Source organism: Hypomesus nipponensis, chromosome 22, assembly GCF_054491055.1.
Source record: "Hypomesus nipponensis isolate SF chromosome 22, ASM5449105v1, whole genome shotgun sequence".
Lineage (NCBI taxonomy): Eukaryota > Metazoa > Chordata > Actinopteri > Osmeriformes > Osmeridae > Hypomesus > Hypomesus nipponensis.
This window is the reverse complement of record NC_140382.1, coordinates 16,984,799-17,003,279: the sequence shown is the minus strand read 5'-3', so window position 1 is coordinate 17,003,279 and position 18,481 is coordinate 16,984,799. Positions and strand designations below refer to the sequence as shown.

At 43.9% G+C, this 18,481-nt stretch overlaps 4 protein-coding genes across 8 annotated transcripts; 3 read left to right on the top strand and 1 right to left on the bottom strand.

Moving 5' to 3' along the window:
- Positions 1 to 1,075: 1,075 nt before the first annotated feature.
- Positions 1,076 to 2,249, top strand: LOC146236929 (uncharacterized). Its single transcript, XM_084687648.1, has 3 exons — positions 1,076 to 1,365; positions 1,516 to 1,751; positions 2,041 to 2,249. The coding sequence occupies exons 1-3, from the start codon at positions 1,137 to 1,139 to the stop codon at positions 2,116 to 2,118; spliced, it is 543 nt and encodes a 180-aa protein (XP_084543774.1). The 5' UTR covers positions 1,076 to 1,136; the 3' UTR covers positions 2,119 to 2,249.
- A 171-nt stretch (positions 2,250 to 2,420) lies between these two features.
- ess2 (ess-2 spliceosome associated protein) lies at positions 2,421 to 6,000 on the top strand. Its single transcript, XM_084687631.1, has 10 exons — positions 2,421 to 2,787; positions 2,931 to 3,099; positions 3,200 to 3,289; positions 3,410 to 3,576; positions 3,861 to 3,978; positions 4,235 to 4,365; positions 4,533 to 4,635; positions 4,965 to 5,074; positions 5,180 to 5,295; positions 5,434 to 6,000. Exons 1-10 carry the CDS (start codon positions 2,641 to 2,643, stop codon positions 5,711 to 5,713), a joined length of 1,431 nt encoding a protein of 476 aa, XP_084543757.1. The 5' UTR covers positions 2,421 to 2,640; the 3' UTR covers positions 5,714 to 6,000.
- Positions 6,001 to 6,086: 86 nt separating this feature from the next.
- LOC146236927 (testis-specific serine/threonine-protein kinase 1-like) lies at positions 6,087 to 7,152 on the bottom strand. The gene has a single exon (XM_084687641.1). It carries the CDS (start codon positions 7,051 to 7,053, stop codon positions 6,166 to 6,168), a length of 888 nt encoding a protein of 295 aa, XP_084543767.1. The 5' UTR covers positions 7,054 to 7,152; the 3' UTR covers positions 6,087 to 6,165.
- A 670-nt stretch (positions 7,153 to 7,822) lies between these two features.
- On the top strand, positions 7,823 to 18,396 carry dgcr2 (DiGeorge syndrome critical region gene 2). Of its 5 annotated transcripts, XM_084687563.1 has the most exons (12): positions 7,823 to 7,982; positions 8,159 to 8,173; positions 9,411 to 9,446; positions 10,356 to 10,478; positions 11,178 to 11,264; positions 11,574 to 11,784; positions 11,982 to 12,058; positions 12,246 to 12,428; positions 12,982 to 13,185; positions 13,403 to 13,555; positions 13,920 to 14,156; positions 14,549 to 18,396. In XM_084687563.1, the coding sequence occupies exons 4-12, from the start codon at positions 10,400 to 10,402 to the stop codon at positions 14,785 to 14,787; spliced, it is 1,470 nt and encodes a 489-aa protein (XP_084543689.1). In that variant the 5' UTR covers positions 7,823 to 7,982; positions 8,159 to 8,173; positions 9,411 to 9,446; positions 10,356 to 10,399; the 3' UTR covers positions 14,788 to 18,396. The 5 variants fall into 5 exon arrangements, with proteins under 5 accessions (XP_084543689.1, XP_084543688.1, XP_084543686.1 ...); XM_084687562.1 differs by lacking the exon at positions 9,411 to 9,446; XM_084687560.1 differs by having other exon boundaries at positions 7,823 to 8,173.
- The last annotated feature ends 85 nt before the right edge of the window (positions 18,397 to 18,481 follow it).

Sequence of the window (18,481 nt, the reverse complement as noted above, 5' to 3'; positions counted from 1 at the left end):
AACCATTAAATTGCAGTAGGTTACTTTATTGCAACAATCCTACTCTCTTCCATACTAATCCCCAGTAATGAATCTTGCACATGGGACCAGTCTGAATGGTATACAATAGGCCTACCTTTTACTGAGAAGCACAAAGACCAAAGATAACTATCTTAACAGCAGCAAAAAAAAAAAGATACATCAACAATCTGTAAGCTATTAAATCCCACTGAAAGGGATGAGGGCTGTTTATTCTTTCTTGGAAAGCTCTTATCTCGAAAGCTTAAGACAGATTTTGAAAATCCATTAATTCTTTGATAAAAAAAAAAGGTATAGTGCCTTGTATAAAATCCAAGGATTTGACCAGGAATAAATAAATAATAGCTTCACCTCAACATTATACAATGTCAGAAACATTTTTCTGAATGACTGCACTTAATGAAAAAAAGCAACTGCACTTTAGGAGGAGCACCATGCTATCACTTCTACATTCTGATGTTCAGATTCAAATACATTGCAGCTGTCATTCCGTACTGTATAAATGATGTATGTCAGACGGTATGTGCAGTAGCCTTCGGCCTATTTGTATTGTGAGGTCCTTCATGGTTTCAGATTTTGGTAAATAGTAAGGAACATATTCTGTTGGCATATAACCTGACTGGAACAGTTATGTCCTGTGAAGAAACGCCGTTAAGGGCTAATCCTCAAGAAAACCGAATAGGTCCTTGGTCACACCAAAGGGTTCATCTTTAAGCCCAGGTTTCTAATGCCAAGCAATCCCCTTTTCTCTAAAACCACAACAATGAGGATCTTAGAAGCTCTCTACCCCTCATTTAATGCAGTGAAATCTGATTTCTTTTTGAGAAAGCAACAACGAAAGATTAGCCGAATCCCTCCATCCTTCCTAACCCTCTCACAAAACTGCCCAGATTAGCTGAGAATTAAGTTTCTGCCATTTTATGTGTATGGTCCATATATGGGGGATTACGATGTGGATCTTTTTTCCTGCTAATTTCACTTATAAAATAGGAGCCAGAGACTCAGTATAGTGATGTGCACAGAGGAAAAGGGACATAAAAGTCCATCCATCCTGAAAACTGCTGGAATGTTTTTTTATCAGATAGCTTGCTTTTAAAGTTGAAGGTTGATCGGCAAAGATGGAAAGACACAAGGTTCCATTCACCATTGACAACATTCTAAACACGTTTCCAAACAGTAGCGACGAGCATTCGGGTGTGACCCTCTCCAAGACAGGACATGGGGGGGAGGCGGACAAATGTGACAGCGCTGCGTCCGGAAGCCAGGAAGCTGGTCAGCATAGCTGTCTCTACTGCTGTTACTGTTCTCACTGTGGAGAAGTGTTTCAACCTGATTTTCTACCTGAAAGTAAGATCAGAAAATATAGTTAAAGCCTACAAACTCAAACAATTATTGTTTACAATGATTGCATGTAAGATTGACTGTGTGACTGGCATATTAGTTTGACCCATTTTTCTTAGTTTGACATATAGGCAACCTATTTTTTCTTCAATTTAGCATGCCAGTATGCGTTGTCCAGACGAAGGTTTTTGGACGCGGGCAGAATCGAAGACAATTCCAGAGATGAGCATTCTTTCAGTCAGATTCAGAGACGGACCCGTCGTCACCGCACCATATTCACCGAGGACCAGTTGGATGCGCTGGAGGAGCTGTTTCTTCAGAACCAATACCCAGATGTCAACGCCAGAGAAAAACTAGCTTTGCGCACACGTTTACGGGAGGAGAGAGTGGAGGTGAGGATTTTGCAACAGCCACGTTAGTAGAGGTTTTCCCACGAGAGAGGACACAGAGGCCGGTTGCACAACACACGTTCCCCCTTAAATATTACTCAAGGCTTAATTTCTTTCAGGAACATTTTTACGTGTTTTGTGCAAACAGCCCTTGATGTCTAGGAAAATAAGCAAAATAGGCCAAATGTGTATTTTTATGAAAAGAAAAGTAATGTTGTTTGTAAAAAACCTCCCTGTAGCTATCTCTCACAATCATTCTAAATAAGACTGACGATATTTATCTCATTTTTAGGTGTGGTTTAAAAACCGAAGGGCCAAGTGGAGACGTCAAAAAAGACTGACATTTGATGTGAAATACATAGAAAATTAATCATCTTGATTTCCAAATATCAACACCAATGGAGAATTCAAGAAAATAGTGTGTTAATTTACATATATAGTCAACACGTTAGTCGATTTTGATCAGAGAAAATTAAAGACTACTGCGTTTAAAGCATAAGGTAGGCTATTTAAATGTAAATCTCCTGTTTTTATCCAATCAATCCTCCCTGTTTTGAAGTGAAGCACGTGAAGTCGGTCAGTTCTTTTTTTGTATCAGTTTTTTTTGTCACGTACGACAAGGTCCGGTGACGTCAAGTCGTCGTCTTGTCTACGTTGTTCGCATGAGTTCCAGCAAAACATCGACATCTTACCATTGTAGATCGGTAGCTTGATCCAAGTCATTTAGCTACACTTCCACGCGTTTAGGGGATTTATAATTTACAAACGAAAATTCAGTTTTTCAGTTGTTTAATAGGAGCCAGGCCTCGAGATCAAGACTAGCCTTTCTCAGTCTTAGCTGCCTACTGTTGTAAGCTAACTAGCTACCTAGCTAACCTAGTCAACGGCGATAATGGACGGGAGTGTGAGAAAGACGTTGATGTCGGGACCACTTGTTATATCAAATACAGTCACAACAGTTGCTGTTCGACAGCAAGCCGAGGACGAACAAGAGAATAAGTCAAACCGAAAAGTTCTCGATGAAGAAGGTTACATTGAGGTAACTAAACGCCACCAGACCGTAACGTAACCATCCATGCTCAATTGTTGTGATAGTCAATATGGTGTCACCGACCTAACCTACGTAGCTACGAGTATCAAGCTAACTACTCCCTTGCTAATTGTGTTTATATCCTTGCACAGAGCCTTGAAAAGATCATTCAGAGAGACTTTTTCCCCGACGTGACAAAACTGCAAGCCCAAAAGGACTACCTTGAAGCGGAGGAATGCGGGGACCTCGAGAAGATGAGAGAAATATCCATCCGATATGGTTCATCTATGGCCAAATCTACACCCCGTTCCACTGCGCCATGTACGTTTACCTATGACAAGTGACTGTTACCCAAACTAGCTTGCTAAACTTTACATTTCCCCCCCGTCCCAGAAAACTGATGAACAACTTGCCTTTTCAGACGTTACTCCCTCAAGCTTTGAAACACCTGAAATTCGACCAGCAACTCCATCTGCAAAACACAGGACTGGAACGAAAGGAGGAGATGGGGGTAAGAGTCTACCCTCAAATTACGGTGGAATCATATAACCTGTGCCTTCGATTGTAAACTTTTACATGTCGTATGATTTGATTAAAAAAACTTTGCTTTGTATATGTCTTTGAATGGCAGTGAACAAGGAGGAAGGCGAGGAGAAGGAGCTACCCTGCCTAGATCGTTTCCTGGCCAAGAACACCAGCGAGGATAACGCATCGTTCGAGCAGATCATGGAGCTTGCGGATGACAAGGAGAAGGCGAGACATTCATGGTTGTATGAGGCTGAAGCTGAATACAAACAGGTAGGTTACTCTGCAGTTTTTTGTCCAAGAGAACACTTGCAAAAGCTTCTTGCAAGTGTTACAGGGGTCAGTATACTTATCAGTACTGCTTCCACCCATGCTTGCCTAGGGTTTTGAACGTCCTCTGAATCTGAAACATAACCCAACAACCCCTCATAAACTCTATTTTAGCTACCAAAGGTGGTACGCGTGGGCTGTATTCATATTGACGATTGGGTTTAAATAATTCACCTCCGGTATGTGGATTAATCTTGTTGACATGTCTTGATTCTTCCTGCATGTAGAGACGTGAAGAGAACTTGGCGCTGCCCTCGTCGGAAAAGCAGGCCTTGGAGTGTGTGAAAGCTGGACTGGAAACCTGGGAATACAAAGCCAAGAATGCACTCATGTACTACCCACAGGGTGAGTACCGCAGAGTTAGTAGGATTTATTTTACTGCAAAGAGATTCTCCCTGTCGGATGAATATATATCTGTGTGTGTGTGTATAAGTATTTATTCAATGTCATATATCGCTGGATAGAAGTGTGGCGAAGCCAAACCCACAACTGAAATATACACATAAAAGACTAATAAAGACGTGGGATTAAACGGTAGTTGCATCAAGATGGTTTCAAAAATATACTTGAGAGTTTTGACGTGTATGATCTATTTAATCAGGTGTTAAAGATGACAACTTCTTTAAGAAGCCGAGGGAAGTAATGCACAAGAACACGCGCTTCATTGGAGACCCCTTCAGCAAAGCTCTCAACAAGTGTCAGATTCAGCAGGCAGCCGCTCTCAATGCACAGGTAAGATTCGTTTTTTTTATGGTTTAATTGTAATTATTTGTACTATTATTTTGCTGCATACATTCCAGTAGTTTCCAAAATGGCATGTGTAAAATGTAAAGATTTAAAGAAGCCAGCTTAACTGATTAAAGTAAAACGTATCTCATTTCCAAAAATGTCTTCTCCAGTTCAAACAGGGTAAAGTCGGTCCGGATGGCAAAGAACTCATCCCCCACGAGGGCCCTACGGTGAACGGGTACGGCTACGAAGGCTCTCCCTCCCCGGGACCAGGTGAGGATCCATGTTGTTTAGCACCTCATTTCCTGGCGAATCCTGATAATAACCTAGTATCAGTGTAATTTGTGTATCTATAACTCTGTGTCTAATATATAATTTACATTTAGTCATTTAGCAGACGCTCTTATCCAGAGCGACTTACAGTACGTAGGCAAGTAGGGTGAAGTGCCTTGCCCAAGGACACAACGTCATTTGGCACGGCGGGGAATCGATCCGGCAACCTTCTGATTACTAGGCCGACTGCCTCGCCGCTCAGCCATATGACTCCCCTGTACCTGTACTCCCCTGTAATACAAAAATATGATCTGATGTGGTGCACTCAGGTGTAGCAGACTCCCCTCTGATGACCTGGGGTGAGATCGAGAGCACCCCCTTCCGCTTGGACGGCTCCGACACTCCGTTTACAGAGAGAAACCACGGGCCATGCTTCAAGGTGGGCCTACTTGCCCACGCTTTCTTTTCTTTATTGCTGTTGCTCACATGTAATGGAACCACGACTTAACATGATGAAACTTTTTTTGGGGGGGGGGGCACACAGATTCCTGAACCAGGAAGAAGAGAGAGATTGGGTTTGAAAATGGCGAACGAGGCTGCGGCCAAAAACAGAGCGAAGAAGCAGGAAGCGTTACGAAAGGTCACAGAGAACCTGGCCAGGTAGGAAATATATCTGGATACGTTTTCAAAAGACCATCACAACAAGGCCATTATCCATTGGAAAATGAAGCTTTTGTTTTAGAAAATATGTAGTTATATGCTGTAGTGTTGCCTAACAACCACAACTTTCTCTCCCAGTCTTACCCCTAAAGGTCTGAGCCCAGCTCTGACCCCTGCCCTGCAGCGGCTTGTAAACCGGACCTCAAGCAAATACACAGATAAAGCTCTCCGGGCAAGCTACACCCCATCGCCCTCCCACAGCAGCACAGGCTGCAAGACCCCCCTGGGTGACCCCTCCACCCCCTCTGGAACTCCGACACCGGGCAAGGCAAGGACCCCTGCCTCTCAGGACCCCGCCTCCATCACAGACGACCTGCTGCAACTCCCAAAGAGAAGGAAAGCCTCAGACTTCTTCTAGGGTTAAACTGTTGCTAAAAGGACTGATTTGAAGCAATGACCCAAGATCCCATTTTAGGTATATGTTAAAAGGCCATTGTTCAATTATTCAAATTTAATTTTAAATCATGTGTAAGTTCTCAGTGTAAAGATTTGAAATATCCCTTAACTGTATATATACTGATTTGGTAAGAACCTGTAACTATGATGAGGATTTCGCACAATATTTTGTTTTGTAAATACAGCCCTTTATCAAATTAGTTTTGTCATTGTTCTATGCATTTTCCATTAAAATGGTCTTTACATGTTGCCAAGTTATACAACTCTATCCCAACACCTGAACCAGTTTACAGTTTGAACAGAACATTGTCAAGATGTTGGCCCTCGATGTTCACAAAGATGTAATTTCTTTATTTTACGTTTAGACCTGGTCGTCATTTTTGCATCATGAAGCCGCTGAGGTATCGTACCTGCCTAGGCGGCTCCCTTAGACGTAGAGGGTAAATCCGATGATTTCTTACTTCCTTGTGCTTTGCATTTGTCTTGCAGCCATTGGTGCTCAATAATATCATTGATCTCTATTCGCCTGGCCACGTCCGGGTTAAGCAGCCGAGATATTAGGTCTATGCACTCTGCCGGGACGGTTTGGCTGCGTGGAACTACAACGCGGTGCTCCTTCTGAATCCTCAACATCTTCTTCATGTTAGAGTCGTCGAAGGGCATAGACCCACAGATCATGACGAACAGAACGACTCCCATACTCCAAACGTCACAGACCTTGGGGTTGTATGGGGTTCCCTCTAGTACCTCGGGGGCAGCGTATGCCGCAGAGCCGCAAAAAGTTTCGCTCAGAACCATTCGTCCATCCCCGTCGTAACCGAGCCTCCTGCTGAAACCAAAGTCAGAAACTTTGAGGTTGAAGTTCTTGTCCAACAGCAGGTTTTCACATTTCAGGTCTCTGTGGACAACATCTAGGTCGTGCAGGAACTTGATCGCCTGTGACAGCTGTCGGAATAGTTTCTTGCAGAATTCTTCAGGTAGACTGCCTCTAAATTTGATTAACTCCAACAGGTCCCCCTGCACACCAAGCTCCATAATCATGTACACCTTCCCATGGCAAGTATCAAAGATCTCAAAGGTTTTGACAATGTTGCAGTGGTCCAGAGACGCAAGGATCTCGAGTTCCCGTGGTAAGAATTTTGCCAAGAAATCAGACGGCGCTTTCTTTTTGTTGATAATTTTGATGGCAACATTCGTCTTCAAGCGCTCAGAATAAGCCGATTTGACTTTTGCATATGACCCCTCGCCCAGACTGATGCCCAATGTATATCCTCTTTTCCTCAGGACCCAGGAATCGTCCATTGTCAATTATTTATTGTGTTGACAATTGATTCTACTTCACCATTGTGCTTGACCCCATGTCAAACTTGGCAGGTTACAAGTTGATCAAGCAAATGTTCATTCTACACTTAATGGTAATTTATGACATATTACGACGTGAGCTTTCCCTTGCATATTTATTGCGTCACAGTGAAACACATTAAATAGCAGGCATATATCAATTTTGACCCAAGGCGTTTTATTTTACCATTGCATTATCAAGCCCATAGTGAATGGATACCACACCATTACACACGTTTACCTTAAGCGAAATAGTGTCATCCACTTGTAGTAGGCTATAGTGTCATAGCCTATTTGTTTCTAAAAGTTAGTTATTTTAATGACCATATTTTGACCACACATCCCATGGTTTTATTTATTGATTTCTTCACATAATATACGTGTATATATCGCATTAGGCTTGGCCTGCTTACAATGCTTGTAATTTGCTTACTTAATGCAATGTAAAATACAAGTTAATTCACAGGCAATTTTTTTCCAGATCACTATAGCCTATTATTATTGCTATTTATCGTTTTTCAAAACAAAAAAATGCAATTAATGAATAAATGCGAGCCATCTTCCTCTACGAATGTTCTATAACTTTTATTAGGTCCCATGTTTGTGACTGTATGATAATAACTGAATGAGAGCGAATATTGCCAACATTTTGCCTTGCACAAACCCCGCCCCCGAACCCTCCGTTCATAGGCTATGTTGCGTGTTTGGGATTGTTGTGGTTTAGCTGGGAGGACGAAGCCATCTTGTTTCAGATCCGCTGTGGAACTAGGGGACAGGCCGAACCACAAGATTGGGGATAGAGTCAATATTAAGAATGGAGTTTGGTGTCTGATGATTACATTAATTACGTAATTTGGTTGAGTGTTGCCAACGCTCTTACAGTAATGAATGTGAGTGGTTAGATACTATTTTTAGCGCTGCTAGGGTTGCAAGCCAACTCTGGTTCAAACCTTGGGTATATTTATTTCTGAGTAGAGAGTTATTATGAATGGAGGATAAATGTTGCCAAAGGCGGACAGCAGTAGTTTCGTCATTCTCTCTCTCCTCTTCGTCCTCACTGTAACAGATCCACCACGGACAGGTAAGATTGCCATAATGCAATTGCATCTAAAAATGTTGAAATAGTTACATAGCCATTAGCTAAGCTAGCTGCGTTTGCAAGGCCTGCTTCTTAGCTCTGTTGTCTCTTCTCGGCATCTGCATACACGGTACACATTTTGTTCGTCCGTTGGTAATTCTGGTCTATGCGCGGGCTCTTACACTTAGCTTTGTGGATTAAGCACAATAAATTATGCATGCATTGCCAGTATTTTTTATGGCATCATATTATGAGTGACAGTCAGTGTATTCATCATTTTGCTGTACGGCTGCACTAGGTACCTAGTATAACAGTGCAGTGAACGGATTTGAGCTTTTGCATAATTGCTATCCCCGTCAACCCTGGTTGGAAATTCTAATACTAGAAATGTCCAGTTAGCTTGTCAGTCAACAATAACAATCAGGCAAAGAAGGCCATTTTAATAACTTGTTGTGGGAGAGATTTCTTGGACCCAGACAATTTAACAAAGTGTCTGTTTCACTGTTCGTGTACGAGAGATTAATGCTGTTTGTTAGAACAGGTGCTCTAATGTCCAAGCGGGATTTAACGTCTTTAGTTAGCCAAGTAGTCCCAAGCTATTAGGGGTCAGACTTGATGGCATTTCACTGGCGTCTAAGGGAAAAAGTCACAGACGCAGGCCTGGCATTTTATGACCGTCCTAATCCAGCAGGTTAGAAATCTGGTTCTATTTTACAACAAAAGCAAATTCAGCTGATATACAATATGATGTATATCAACGGGAATTTTGACATACCCCTCAATTATGTCAACAAGCTCACAAGTCCGTCGGTATTGATAAATTACTGACAACATTCCCAGAGGCCATCTGTTGACAAACATAAATAGGAGACCCAAATAGAATAGATTTTACATTTAGAAGCACCTAGAATAGTGGGTGGTCCTAGCCCCATTTGGTTTAAGTCAACCACCTTGGACAGATGGCTCTCCCCCAGGCTAGACACATTCCCCCAGTCACCATTATCCACTGGTGAACAGAGGGAAGCTTCCACACCGGAAGGAGGGACCCTTTCTGTAACACTTGGAAATCAAAATCCCTTCCTGTTTTAAAGTATACAGTCAGTGTAAATCACAGACGTCAACATCATACCATATGTTTCGGTTAGGGTTACCCCAGCATGCTATTCACAGAGGCAGTGGGCTATGCTGAGATGACTTCATCTTGCTTTTTCTTTTCAAATTGATTTCGATTTTGTTTCAGGTCCATGGTTAGCTCTGGCAACAAGATTATCGCCAGGTAAGCCGCACAACGAGCTTTTGATGTTAGCAGTCTGCTCGTGGGTTAGGCGTCGCGTGAGGACAATCTCCAGTGATATTTAGGGTAGCCTCATTCGGGGTACTGCTGATGCCTCTGGGCCTTGACCACTTTTTTTAAGGCGAGAATGTGAAGGGTCGCCTCTGCTAGCCCCGCTGTTGGGCTTTGCAGGTGAAAGCCCTGAGCCTGGTCCCATCCCTGTGGCTGGGCTCATGCTCATCACACATGGCATAGAGACTCTGACCCACTTAGCACTGCTCTTGTGTTACTGTATGTCGTCAAGGACGACATGAGAATGCCAGGCGGAAGGTTTTGATCTTGGCCTCGTGATGGAGCAGAATTTTGGGGTTTAATGTTCTGGAGTCTGGGTCTTTCTAAAGCTCCAGCATGGATCAGAGAACTTACTATTGTGGATGTTCTGTTTTTCTGTGTGTGATAAAGATTTTAAAGTACAATATCAAAATGACTTGACTTATTACAGCATTATTACCGCACTGTTTTACCAGCCTATTAGCCAGTCATCATCAGGGCCTGTAGCTTTGGGTCAACGTTTGTTTATGAGGATATTATTGAGATACACTATCACTGCATTTCTGTCATGTAAGGATATTCTTGCTGGTAAAGTAAACTGTAAACTAAGGCTTTTTCTATCGGGGAGAAGAAATGCTAGATAACAGTATAGCTAGATAGACAGGAAACATAGACAGACAGATAAAAAGATGGATGAAAGGACAAATAGACAGACGGATAGATGGAAGGACAGGGACAAATAGATGGATTGACAGACCGACGGATAGATTCGTACTGCTGTGTGTCTGCGTGACAGGCTGTGGGTTGTGAGATACGTCTCACCTGGCTCTCTGTGTGTGTGTGTGTGTGTGTGTGTTCCAGAGCTCCGCTGCAACCCTGGCCAGTTCGCCTGCCGGAGTGGAAAGATGCAGTGTATCCCTATGGCCTGGCAGTGTGACGGCTGGACGGCCTGCGAGGACAAGAGTGACGAGGTGGACTGTCCCCGTGAGTAACACAAACTACATTTACATTCAGTTATTTAGCAGACGCTCTTATCCAGAGCGACTTGCAGTTGGTACAGGGACATTCTCCCAGAGGAAAGTAGGGTGAAGTGCCTTGCCCAACGTCATATGGCACAGCCGGGAATCAAACCAGCAACCTTTGGATTACTAGTCCAATTCCCTAACCGGCCACCTGACTACCTAACTACATGACCTCTCGAGCGTGGCCTCAGCCCTCGCCCCTAAGCCGGCCATCCAAACACAGGGCTGGACACGATTGGCTTTCATTTGTCATCGCATGCTGTTAACCCTAAGTTCTTTTTGAAGCTCTATTCAAATTGAATTGTCTGTCTGTCTGACTCTTACTCACACAACCCTCCAGGTTGGACTGCTAGATAGTTTTTTTTTGTCCCTTGAATTTTTACATGTTTATCATGACTATGTTTGTTGATGTAGGTTGCCTTGGCCACCGTTTTAGTTTGCTTTTGATTTGTGTGTGTGTGTGTGTAGTCTACACTGTACTTGTCAGTTTCGTGATTTTTTTTAGGTAACCTTTTGGAAATGGTACCAAAGTCCATACATATACAACCAAATAACAAGGTCCTGAATGTTGACTATTTATGTCTCTCCGCTATCATCCCCATCCCCCCACACTCACCTTTCTCTTTTCTCTCTCCCTTTCCTTCCATATCTCCCCTGACAGCCATAAAGGAGGAGAGGTTTCGTTTTGGAAACGGCTTCGACCAGGTTGAAGATGTCATTGGTGTGGCCCAGCCTGTGCGCTTCAACAGTAAGATTCCCTTCCTTTTATGAGACGTCCAGCTATAAAAAACACATTTACCTATAATAAGACAATCTTCCGTCCAATCAGAACGGCAGCTAGTGGCTTTTTTCAAGCACTTACACATGTGGATAAACAAGATAACATTTATTCTTGAGTGCTTTTTTTGTTAGTTCTTTCATTCGAAATCTAATCTTCATAAAGCGGCCGCTATAATCCAAAAATACACAAAGGGGAGTATTTGAACCTGCAACATCTTGATTTACAGTGAAGTGCTCTTCCACTGAGCTAGACTTAACTCTTGTTTTTGCTCCACAGAGAAGTGCCCCACCGGCTGGCACCACTATGAGAAGACCGCCAGCTGCTACAAGGTCTACCTGAAGAATGAGAACTACTGGCAGGCAGTGGAAACCTGCCATAAAGTCAACGGCTCGCTGGCTACCTTCGTCACCAATGAGGAACTTCAGTTCATCCTCAAGATCGAGGTGGACTTTGACGAGAAAGTGTGCGAGCGAAGGGACCAGTGCAAGTGAGTGCCCTGTCCGCTTTGTCTGAGTCACAGGTTTCATGGCTTGGCTTATCAGCATCTTTTCCTCCATCTCTTGTCCACACCGGGGTGCAAACTCAAACCCATTCAACTCGGTTACATCTGCAAATCTGTTTGGACTCACCAGATGTTTGTGTGCTCTGTTTTAATCTTATTTACTTTCGATCTTTGTGGTTCAGGTTCTGGGTGGGCTATCAGTATGTCATCACCAATCGGAACCATTCTCTGGAGGGCAAATGGGAGGTGGCATATAAAGGTGGGTGCGAACTTGATTTGTCTCTATCTATTCGTATATGTCATTGTATGCTGCTGGGGCCACTCAATATTTATACAGTGATCGTATGTGTTAAAATAGTTGAAACTCTTTACTCCCTGTTAGCAGTGTCTGCATCTGCATTAGTTGTGAAGCTCATGGCTTTCTGTCCTCTTGGCCCCCTGCACAGGCTCCATGCAAGTGTTCTTGCCTCCGGAGGGGCTGGCCAACTTCGAGGACGCGTCCCCCACTCAGGACAACGTGTTCTGTGCCCAGCTTCAGCGCTTCCAGATCAAGAACATGAATGAACGGGGCTTGCATAGCTGGCACGCTGAGAACTGCTACAAGAAGTTCCCCTTCCTCTGCAAAAGGAGTACGTGCTCACACCTCTCACACACATTTATCCCCAGAGCAAGATATCTAGCTAGCCCTGTCAAATGCATCCCCATAGATTGCTAGCTTCAACAAATGTAGAGGCATAGCTAGCTGTCTCTGACAAATACAGGCCCCTTAGCTATCTAGCAATGACTAACGCATCCTCATAGCTAAATGTCTGCAATTTAAAACAGCCACCAGTGTGACGTTTGATACTGAGTTACTTCTTCCTTACTCATTTAACAGATGCTTTTATCCAAAGCAACTTCCAAGAGAGAGCTTTACAAAGTGCATAGGTCACTGATAATAACAACAAGATAGCCCCAAATACATTGCGGGTAGCCAAAACAAGAAGCACACATTGTAAACAACAGAAATAAGTGCCAAAGGGAAGAACCAGAAGAGCATGTAGTTAAACAAGTTACAATTAAACAACATGAATCGGTGCAAGTGTACCTGTAGAAAACCAAGCAACAGTAAAAAAATGTTTTTGTAAAATTAAAAAAATATTTTCTTTCACGCGTGCTCGTCTCCACCGTGCGTCCACGCAGGGCAGACGTGCGTGGACATCAAGGACAACGTGGTGAACGAGGGCTACTACTTCACCCCCAAGGGGGACGACCCCTGCCTGAGCTGCACGTGTCACGACGGGGAGCCGGAGATGTGCGTGGCAGCGCTGTGCGAAAGGCCTCAGGGCTGTCAGCACTTCCGCAAGGACCCCAAGGAGTGCTGCAAGTTCACCTGCCTGGACCCAGGTACAGCCAGATGCTCCTGGCTCGGGAGGGGTCATGGTGGACGCCGTGTGAATGGACTCATTGGAACGTTGCCAGGGTTGTACTTAGTGTTTTTTTTTTTTTTTTTCCCCGTCTCCCCTTTCCCTGCCTTCTCCCTGTATCCTCCCTCTCCCCTTCTCTCTTACCTCCCTCCGCCATCTCTCGCTCTCTCCCTTTCCTCTCCCCCTCCCCGCTGCAGATGGGAGCAGTCTGTTTGACTCCATGGCCAGTGGGATGCGTCTGATAGTCAGCTGCATCTCGTCCTTCCTCATCCTCTCCCTCCTGCTCTTCATGGTGCACAGGCTGCGGCAGCGCCGCCGGGAACGCATCGAGACGCTGATCGGAGGGAACCGTGAGTGCACCCTCCACCCCCCCCCCCCTCCTCAACGCTGTAGACTGGGAAGGGGGGGGGGGTCTGCAGTCACCTCGGAAGGTGTTCTGTTGGAAGTCAGTGTTGCCCCGTGGGCCTCTTTATAACAAGAAGAAGAAGAAGTGCATTGTCATTTGATTACTTGAGAAGAACTATTGGGAAATCTCCTCTGCTCCACCTTGGCCTGTCAGTTCAGGATATCTTATGTGTTGTGGTGATATCTCGTATGATGTTACATCTTATGGTCGATGTCTCACTTGATATCGCTGTGCGAATAACTGAACGTATGCGTACGTTCTGTTTTGCGTTGGTAGTTTCTCATCTCTGCCTCCCTCTTCCTCCACAGTGCATCATTTCAACCTGGGCCGGAGAGTCCCAGGGTTCGACTACGGCCCTGATGCATTTGGCACGGGCCTGACCCCTCTGCACCTCTCAGACGATGGGGAAGGAGGGGCCTTTCACTTCCAGGAGCCTCCCCCACCCTACGCAGCCTACAAATACCCCGACATCCAACACCCAGACGACCCTCCGCCCCCCTACGAAGCGTCCATCAACCCAGATCGTATCCTCTATGTGGACTTGGGTAAGACCACTCTTCACTTTATACAGTTGGCTTTTAGTTCATTTGATTATTGCAAAACACTTTGTTACACAATTCTCAAAAGTGCTATACACATAAAGTTTACTTGGACAAAGAATGAGCAACAGTCCTACAAAACTAATGTTTTACATGAAACTTTTTGTGGAACCCCTCTCAGGCTCTTCCGTTTCTGGCCTAATCTCTCTTAGGCCCCTCCCCCTCAGGCCATAACCCCTCCCAGATTCCGCCTTCTCAGGGTATAATACAGCTAGGCTTCTCCTTCTCACGTTGAAACCTCTCCTAGGCTCCTCCCCCTTATTACATTAACCCCCCCACCCATAGAACCTAACCTCCTCATTGGCTCCGCCTCCTCAGTATTGTTGTCCGTCCCCCAGGCCGTACCGTGGTTCCCATGGTGCCCGGCCAGATGAGCACCATGGGGGAGGTCCTCCAAACAAACGTCCCCGACGCCTCCGTCCCCGAGGCGTCCCCGGCGCCGTCCACCCAGGTGCGGGAGGACTCCATCGACAGCAGCACCCTCCTGGTGGGTCCGGACACACCCACCGACGGACACGCCCCTGACTGCAGGCCTGCAGACTGTAGCAGCATCTCCTCCCTCAGCACTGTGGTATAGGAGCGGGGTAGGGGGGGCTGGGCAGACGGAGAGGTGACAGACCGGCCCGCCATGCAGCTGCAGGGCAGAAACAGTCCTTTTATCTAGGGAAGGTGTGGACGAGGGACTAGGAGGTGTGGATGAGGGACTAGGAGGTGTGAATGAGGGACTAGGAGGTGTGGATGAGGGACTAAGAGGTGGTGGTTCAACTGTTTTGACCACGGCTGAAGATGGACCAGTCTACTGCTCTCGACAAACTGGTTCTCTGTCTTTTTTATGGCTGGACTGAAGGAGGCTTTGTGGTGTTTCCTGACGCTCACCAGCTACAGGTGACCTGGATGACTGGTTGTCTTAACCTGGAGTTTGGAGCAGACCCTCCAAGTTCTCTACGGACTGGAAGTCAATGGAAGAGGAATGAGGGGCAGGGAGGATTGCTTCTGCACAGAGAAGACTTAACACTATACCAGGTTATGAAGCTTACGCTTCATGTTCTAGTTTAAATTGGACTCAGAGTTTGAGTTTTAGCCTAATGTACAAGGTTCCCAGCTGTAAATACTTCCTCAGGTCTGTGCCTGGTAAAAAGAAATGACGGCAGAAGAATCCACACCAGCTTTTGTGACATTTTGCTTTGCGTCGTTATAGGACAAACGTTTTTGGACGAGCATCTTCTCTCTAACAGAGAAGGGAAAGACCATGCATTTTTCCTGTACCCCTTTTGAAAAAGTTCCCTTTCCTCACTAATGCTTTGTAGTGGTCTTCCGGGTTTATTCACAAAACTTGGATTGAAGGGGTTTTGCTACAAGGTTTGTTGACCTTGCAGAAGTCATGAGGTACGGAGGGGGGGGGGCGGGGGGTGACACTCCTCAACAGCTGGGTCGGTCAGGCGACAGTGCTGTGCACACAAGACCAGCAATAATAATAATAATAATAATAATGTTTTTCAATAGAGCAGGGAAAAGAAGAGTTATCAAACATGAGTGATACAGAAACCATCCCAAACACAGACCTCTACTTCACAGTTCAGTCTTTTTATGACATGCGACATTGTACCCTAATGTTGCGACAAAACAAAAGTATGTGAAACCTGAGCTATTGTGAGTTTTAAGGTAAAGTTGATTTTTGTATACTTTTATTTAATAGGGTAGGTTGTGGTGTTTGTTGTTGGATTTGAGCGTAGTTTGATTACACACGAAGGAATATGGTAGCAGGCAATGCAAATATAGCTTCTAATAAGAGATACTTTACAGTTAATATCACATCATGGCATTTACATTTTCTAATCAGTATTTCTCTTGATAAATTGTATTGAATATTGATCGCCTGTTGATTATTTGTGCATAAGTCTAAGTATGCATAGTCTGGTATCAACAACTTTTTGTATGGTGAAACATGTTACACATCTCATGATTTAGATGTGGCATTATTGCTTTTTTGTATTTGAGAATACCGATTGAGTGACGGTATTTTTAAATACATGTTTTTGAACTGAAATGGAAAAAGATAGTTCCACTGAAATGTAAGTTCCATGATCCATTGTGTGTTTTCTTTATTTCCCAAAGGTTATGAAACCTGGTTTAAGATTGTACCTGCTTTCATTTTTTATATTGTCTGGTAAAAATGGCCTGGCATTTGTCTGTTTTCCTTTTTTCTTTGCTTCATAGTGATGCACATTACACCCCCCCCCCCCCCCCCAAGAGATGACTTGGTTCCAAACTACAGAGAATGTATTGAAGTTACTTAATTTAACCCTATTTTGACAATCACTTGATACTCTTGGGACGCAAAGAGATTTGGTTTAGCTACTTAGTTGTGCTTTTTCACCTGTGAAGTTGAAAGGTCAAAGAAGCAGAAAGGTCTCAATGCCAGGCCTGTATAAGCACAAAGGCTCATAACAGGGTGGTTTTCAAGCCAGCTGTGTAGAGGACCCTCATTATACACCTCATGTCTCCTGTATGCTTTGTTGCATCGCCACCAACACTAAAATGGTTTCAGATCAGCTTTGAGAACTGCATCTGTGTGTGTGTATGTTGGAATGTGTATGGTATGTGACATCATCATTTTTAGTTTATCTAGTAGGTCTTCATTGTAACAATGTTTTTTTTTTTTTTTTTTTCTCCAGCATAGACAATCCGTTGTGGATTAATTAAGGAAATCACGTGTTCTCTATCGTGGGAAAAGTAGTGTGTGCATGTGTGTACAGGGGTGTGTCTCTTCAGAGTTGGATCGCTGTTTTCTGGTTTGTGTGTTTTCCAGCTATTTTCAGACCTACAGTGCATGCTTTACGAAAAAAAAAAAATTGGGCATGCTAAGAGAACATTGTTAAAATTGTAGGCCTGTTACTTTAAATAGAACGTTCTCTGCTCGTCTTGGTCCAGGCGCAGACCTCAGATGCTTGGCTACAGGTCTCTGTTCTGTATGTTTTGGAACCCCAACCCCCCCCCCCCCCCCCCCCCGTACATGCCCCAACTTCTGCATTCTCTGTACAGTGGTTCTGTCTTTTAAAACTGTGGAACATCTTAGAAAAGATGCTGAACACTTCCTTAGGTCTTTCAGTTAGGATTATTTACCGTTGGCATGTCAACCATCAGGTGACACCTCTTGAACGTATCAGGCTACTGTATTTTGGAGTTTTAATATTTTTGGCAGGTTGAGGAGGTTATATTACCCTCATCACTGGATATTTGTCGTAAGTACTATTGATTTATTTGGCAGTGAAAATACCGACAGGTACTAACAATGACATCCCAGAAAGGGATTGTGTAGGATATTAATACTTAAAACCAGAACGTTTCTTGAAAATATGAATGGTTGGATGAGGCTGAAATGGAGTTTGGCTAAACTAGGCAGAAATTGCACCCCTAGTGGATGGCAGTGCACTGCAGCGATATCCACAGTTTGTGTAGGCTAACTTCTACAAAACCACCTGTTTCAGTGAGAAACTGATTTTAAAGCTTACCTACAGTGAAATAAGTCAATCCTGCATCCAATATTTGGCTGCTGGCCTCCATATGGCGGTATTGTCGCTCTACCGAAATGCACAATAATTGAAAAATGAATAACAGAGGTGAAACTGCTAATGTGGGCCTATTTCTTAAAGCTGCAATAGGTAAAATTATTCAATTCAAATATGAAAAACAGCGCCCCAAATTGTCTAAACTGTTGCTTTGCTGTAGCTCGAGTTTGATTGACAGTGGTTTAACAAAATAAGCCAAAGAGGAAAGCCCATCTTGCTGAAGGTGATTGGCTGGAACAGGATTGCTGGAACATAATTGGCCCCGAAAGTAGCCAGTCTCCAAAATTAGAAATTGACATTCCACTGGCACAGGGTTGCTTGTGTTGCTAAATGATTAAGACGGCCTCATTTTATGTTTTTTTTTTTTTACTGAAATAATCTTACCTATTGTATCTTTAAAAGAGGAATCCATTAATGTTGTTGATGAGCTATGGTGGTGTGAAAATACTTTTAAATGGGTTTAAAATGTTTTACGTAAAATGCAACATTTAATAGCCTACATTTTGCTATATTTTATAGCTTTTAACCCGAAATGATGCTTCATTTGCAGGGGGCTTTGTGTTTTTTTTCTGAGGTAGACATCTAATCAAATGCCAAATAAAGTCCATCATGAATAACTTTTGTTGAATGACTCATTTAAAATAATATTATAAATAGGCCTATCTTAACATGGGCGAGCGGGAGGGGAGGGCTCAGTCACAA